This window comes from Numenius arquata, chromosome 6 (genome assembly GCF_964106895.1).
Source record: "Numenius arquata chromosome 6, bNumArq3.hap1.1, whole genome shotgun sequence".
NCBI lineage: Eukaryota > Metazoa > Chordata > Aves > Charadriiformes > Scolopacidae > Numenius > Numenius arquata.
In genome coordinates this window covers 53582306-53587743 of record NC_133581.1, presented here as the reverse complement: position 1 = coordinate 53587743, position 5438 = coordinate 53582306, and the positions used below count along the sequence as shown (strand labels likewise).

At 46.1% G+C, this 5438-nt stretch overlaps 1 protein-coding gene across 2 annotated transcripts in view; it reads left to right on the top strand.

The window, feature by feature from the left end:
- Positions 1-279: 279 nt before the first annotated feature.
- The window catches only part of STRN3 (striatin 3), a 66079-nt gene continuing 60920 nt past the window's right edge, over positions 280-5438 (top strand). For both annotated transcript variants that reach the window (XM_074150020.1, XM_074150018.1), the window contains exon 1: positions 280-629. In XM_074150020.1, the coding sequence (XP_074006121.1) occupies positions 309-629 (321 nt within the window). In that variant the 5' untranslated portion in view covers positions 280-308. The remainder of the gene's footprint in view (positions 630-5438) is intronic.

Sequence of the window (5438 nt, the reverse complement as noted above, 5' to 3'; positions counted from 1 at the left end):
GCCCCTCCGGGAGGAGGTGACGGGGGGGGAGAGCGGCGCGGCGGATGCCGGGAAATCTCTTCCCCCCTCCCCTCCCCGCCCGGCCGCGGGTGGGTGGGCCAACGGCTCGGCGGCTGTAATGGCGGCTGGCGGCGGCTCGGCGCTGCTCTGACACCCGGATACTGCTCGGCGCGGCCCCCCCCTCCCCTCCTCCCGCCCGGCCCGCCCCCCTCCTCCCCGCCCCAGCCAGCTCCGCTCACCCCCTCCCTGGCCCCTGCTCCAGGCCCCCGCCGCGGGACGAGGAGGAGGAGGAGGGCTCCCCGCAGACAATGGACGAGCACCCCGGAGCCGGAGGAGGCGGTGGGATGGCGGCCGCCCCGAGACCGCAGCAGCCACCGCCGCAGGCGGGTGGGAACATGAACCTGCAGTCGGGTGGGGGCTGCGTGGGGGCTGGAGGCGGCGGAGGAGGAGGGCAACAGCAGCAGCCCCAGGGCCCCGCGGCCCCGGCTGGTCAGGAGGCGGCGGGCCCCGCCGAGCTGTCCCGGCCCCAGCACTACACCATTCCGGGGATCCTGCACTACATCCAGCACGAGTGGGCTCGCTTCGAGATGGAGCGGGCGCACTGGGAGGTGGAGCGGGCCGAGCTTCAGGTACGCGGGGCGCGGGCGGGCTCCGCGCGGAGCGAGGCGCGGGCTGAGGCCGGCTTGGTGGGCTCCGGGGACCGGGCCGCACTCGGGGTGAGGGAGCAAGAGCGGCCCGGGCGAGCGGAGCCCGTTGGGCCCCCGGGGCCGAGCCGGCCGCTGTGGCTCGGGGACGGTACCTGGGGCGAGGTCCGGCGGGCGAAGCGGCGTCGCCGGCCGGCGGGGCCGTCGGAGGCGCAGCCCCTCACAGCCTGATCTGGGCTCCTTTCCCTGGGGCAGCCATTTTGGTTTTTAGCATGGCGCCCGCCTGGGCTCCTGGCTCCGGAGGCAGCCCCTGCTCCGCAGGCCGCTCGCCCGTACTGGCGTCGCGGGGCCCGGAGGAGGCCCGGGGAAGGGCGGGCGGGCGCTGCCGCGGCGCGAGGCTGCTGACCCGGCCGCCCGCTCGGCCGCGGCAGGGCGAGCTGCGCCTTGACAGCTGCCATCGTCTCCCTCGGCACAATGACTCCGGGGCTCGCCGGGCCGGCGGCCTCCCCAGCCCTGGGTGCGGATTTTGGGGAGTAAGAGCCTCCGGGCCCGGGAGGCTGGCGCCTCCCCGAAGCTCTGCCAGCGGTTGCTTTTGGGGGAAAAGAGGGAGCTGCGGGGAGGCAGGAGTGCCGGCCTGCCGAGCAGGGCGAGGACAAGGGGAAAAAAAAGGGTGTTCGGGTAAATCTCAAGTAAAGGACTTGGCCGGGCACCCTGATTTGAGACAGGTCGAGCGTGTGCTCATTTTCTTTCGGTCTCGTTGCTCCGGAGATTTCGTATGGGGCTGAAGAACAGTGAGGAGTTGATGGGTCTACAGCATGGTTGTTTTAATACACGTGAAAGTACAAACTTCATCTCGGGAACAAAAATTGAATAACTTCTCAGCACAGAGAGGAAATGTTGGAGCTCCAGTATATATCTTTAGTGTTTGCTTTTAGTAATAACAAGGAGACCTCTACTAATTCACTGTCACATGTACAAATACCACCAAGCATTGGCTATTACAAGTTTATGTGCAGATTACAAAATCCCCTGGATGTGAGGTATTTGTAGTGGGGTCATTATTCTTTTATAGGACAGAAACGCAGATGATAACAGTTAACAAACTTTATTGCTTCTGAAGAATTTTAGATGATTTTTGTAGTGAGTGAATGTTTACTGTCTTGAAGCGACATTCTATCAAATTGCACTGTAATTAGAGTTTTTAATAGCATGCTACTTCAGTAGCCAACGTTTGCAATGCATTTGCTTTCAGATTTCAGAACCAAGCACTATACCTGAACAATTCTTCCACGTCTTTGCAGCTCTATAATAAGCATGTAATCTGCACTATTTTTGTTACAACTATAATTAAGAAAGAATTTTTTTTAAAAACCACCAAAGGAAACAAATGAAGAGGTTTCACTATTTCCTTCACTTTCTGTCTGTCTTACCATTTTAAGCCTTATGGAATGGCTGTTTTTAAAAATCAGTTTGGTGAACATTTGTGGGCATTTTTAGCAGAGAACAATTGACTGTTTCTCTTCTCTAGTGTCTCAGTAGTATAGAACTATGTTTGTAAACAAGTTGCTTAGTGCCATTTGTTAGCAAGCGAAAGTTATCTGGAAATAGTTGTTTTATGTATAGGCTTGTTACTTTAAAACAAAGTACTGCATTCTGTACTCTAGTGTTAAGCTCAGTTTGGAGACTTTGAAAACTCTGTCTGACTGAAAAAGCTACTATGAACTCACGTGGCCTCTAGACACCATGGTGCGTTCCTGCCAAGTCTGCTGCTTTTGTTTGAAATTGCTGTTTGTCATCCGTGGCCATCCTGTTTAAGTTGTTTATTTCTGAAGGTACTGTGGTAATTCTGATGCTGGATATATATGTGTTGATTCACTCGACCTCGTGTGCATCAGGTCATGGGACAGAGACAGCGTAGTCACTGCACAGTGTGTGTGCATGAGGGTGGGGTTTTTTATAACTTCGGAAGTCCAGGGTAGCCCGGGTTCTTACAAGGGGGGGAGAGCATTACCTTTGGATTTTAAATGTCTACCTGTACGGTGGTGAATACTGATATAGGAATGTGTTGAGAATATTTTTGGAAGTGATGTGTGTACCAGGCCTGCACTTTTTTTGTTGTTTTAACAACTCAAGTTGTAAAATCTCAGTATATTCTGCATAATAAAGCTGTGGTATTTTGGACCCCAAACAACAGTTTTGTCCATTGAAACTGCTGAGGATGAAAGGAAAATTAAAACATAGCATGAAAATAGATAATTAGTATGGAATTGTGAGAGTTGGATGGTTTAGATGCAACTCTCCTCATGCAGCTAATTTCATCCTTCTTTCAACGTGATAGTAAACATTGTTTCTCAGTGCTGGCAATTAAAAGTTCTAAGTTATTTTGATAACTTTGCAAATGAATTAGCAAGATGTGTGATTTTAGTTACCTGTTCTGAATTTGTGGCTTTTATTCTTCCAAATAAGATAATTTCTTATCTGTGATAGGAAATCAATGAGACTCCTGAGTGATTTCCCCACCCACACCCTTTTTTTTTCCTGTATAGTAGAAGTGACTGGAAGAATTGCCCGCCCCTAGTAAGAGTGCTCTTTGCATATGAGGGTGATGGTGCAGGGAGGGATGATCTGCAGTGACAGGTTATTCTTTCTTGAATCTTGTAATGAACTACTTGTTCTATTGCTTTACCTGTCTATGGGACACATTTTTATAATTAATTTAAATTACCTGTTACTTCATCATCTTGGGGTTCATACCACAGCCATAATGACTGACAAAGGGTCTCAACCCTTTGGATCCAAGCAAGTCCTGTACTAGTAGATTTAAGTCTTTGTTCACATCAGACTTTGAATCTTTATACTATCTTTTTCTCTTTTCCAACTATTCAAGTGGATGGCTGTTCTGTCTGTGTGCACAAGTGAAGCAACATAATTATTTGCCAAATCTGTGTGCAAATCACTATCAAGTACAGAAATGTCAAATATCAGGAGTGCAGCACTTGAACCATAGCACGCTTTTCCTCTCACTTGTAATAATGACTGCCACAGTAACTTTTTTTTAGCGTTTTCTCACTGCTGTGTTGAAAGGAAATGGTGTGGCCTTGCATAGTGTGTTGATTGCTTGAAGTAATAGGCTGGATCTGTTTTCTGTGAACTAAAAGAACGATTTTCGCTATAACAATATTGTGTAATTATAACTGTAACTTTGGTCTGTCAATGTAATGACCTTGATGTTGGTAGCTGTTATACTGAGATAAATTCAGTCCCTGTTTTCGAAGATGTTTATGCTATGTATTTGTTAGAAATAACTGCTTCCTTTAGTAAATGGCTCTGCAGTCTGATAAAAGAAGAAACATGAATGAAACTTTGGAGATGCACTAAAGAAACTCTCAGAGAAGGAAGAGAAAGTTGTGTCAGAAAGAAGTATCATAGGAAAACTTATAACTATTTGAGGAAAATCAATAGAGTTCCACTTTGTTTTGGGCTGATAATGCTTGGCTGGAATAACGGTCTCAATTGTACAGTTTCTTTGTGATTTCTGAACTAGATAAAAATGAGATCTCCGATACTTCAAAATCACACAAGAATGTGTTGAGAGAGAATTAACAGTAGATGCTACTTCCAAATGTTTTAATGACTAGGGAGAACAGTTAAGAAACATAAATATTCAGAACAAAATATATACAATTTCAGTATAAACAGTATGTTTTCTTGTATCCTTTTAAGTAACTCAAATGTGCATAAAGATTAATATGGTTGTTAATACATTTTCTGTCATGTAAAATGACAGCTCTGTAGTTCCTAGTTTATCTGATTTTACAAATGCTCTTTTTCCCAACTATTCAGTGACATTATGGGAGCATTTTGTTATCTAACATTTTGTGTTCTTTACATAAGTGTTTAAAAAAACCAGAAACTCACAACTTTTACTTGCATGCTGCTTCTCTTTCTTTTGGGAACCTCAAATATTGCAGGATTACGTCCCAATAGTAGGTTCTTTAAAAAAAAAAAAAAGGTCTATCTTTCTGGACATCTTTCCGATTGAGGTGATCATCTAAATTGGGTACTTTACATGTAATTGTAAATGTGTTAATATTATGAACTAGTTGAAACCATATTCAGAGTGTAGACACAGTGGTGAAGTGTTCCAGCATTTTTCAAAGCTTCAGTGTTTACAAAGTGCAACAAGAATCAATTGCTGAAATATTTGGCTACATGTAGCTTGTTTTGCTTTGTTGCAGGTTTGAAGAGGGGGATAATTTCAGGGATGTTTCTCTAATCTTAAAGTTGGAGGAATGGTTCTTCTGAAATAGTTAATTTTGATAGTTTGGAAGTGAAAGTGGTTATGAGGGTTGTAGAATGGTTTATGAAGGAAAGAATCAGTGTGTCTGGGCAGCTAGAAAGCATGAAGTAAAATTAAGTATTTTCAAAAAAACCCTTGGGTCTTCAGTAATTAGTGGCATTTTGTGCAGGGGGATATTATAGGTGCTGAAATGTTCTTGGTTCAAAAAGTGTTTGGATGAGTTCATGGAAGAGAAGTCCCTGGAGGTGTTGAAATTCAAAGATACTACCTCTGCCTCAGGATACTTTTGATTTACAAGTTTTTGGAGATTTGGAATGTTTTCTGAGGTTTATTCTTCTGTTTTTATACTACTCCCATGGAGCTGCTTGTTTGCATGTGGTTAGAAGTGGGATACTGAGGTTGATGGTCTGTTGGTCTGACCAGACATAGTCATTCTCATGACTGGTGAGGTAGCTTTGAAATGCTTTGGCTTGATTGTTTGAAAATACAGTTAG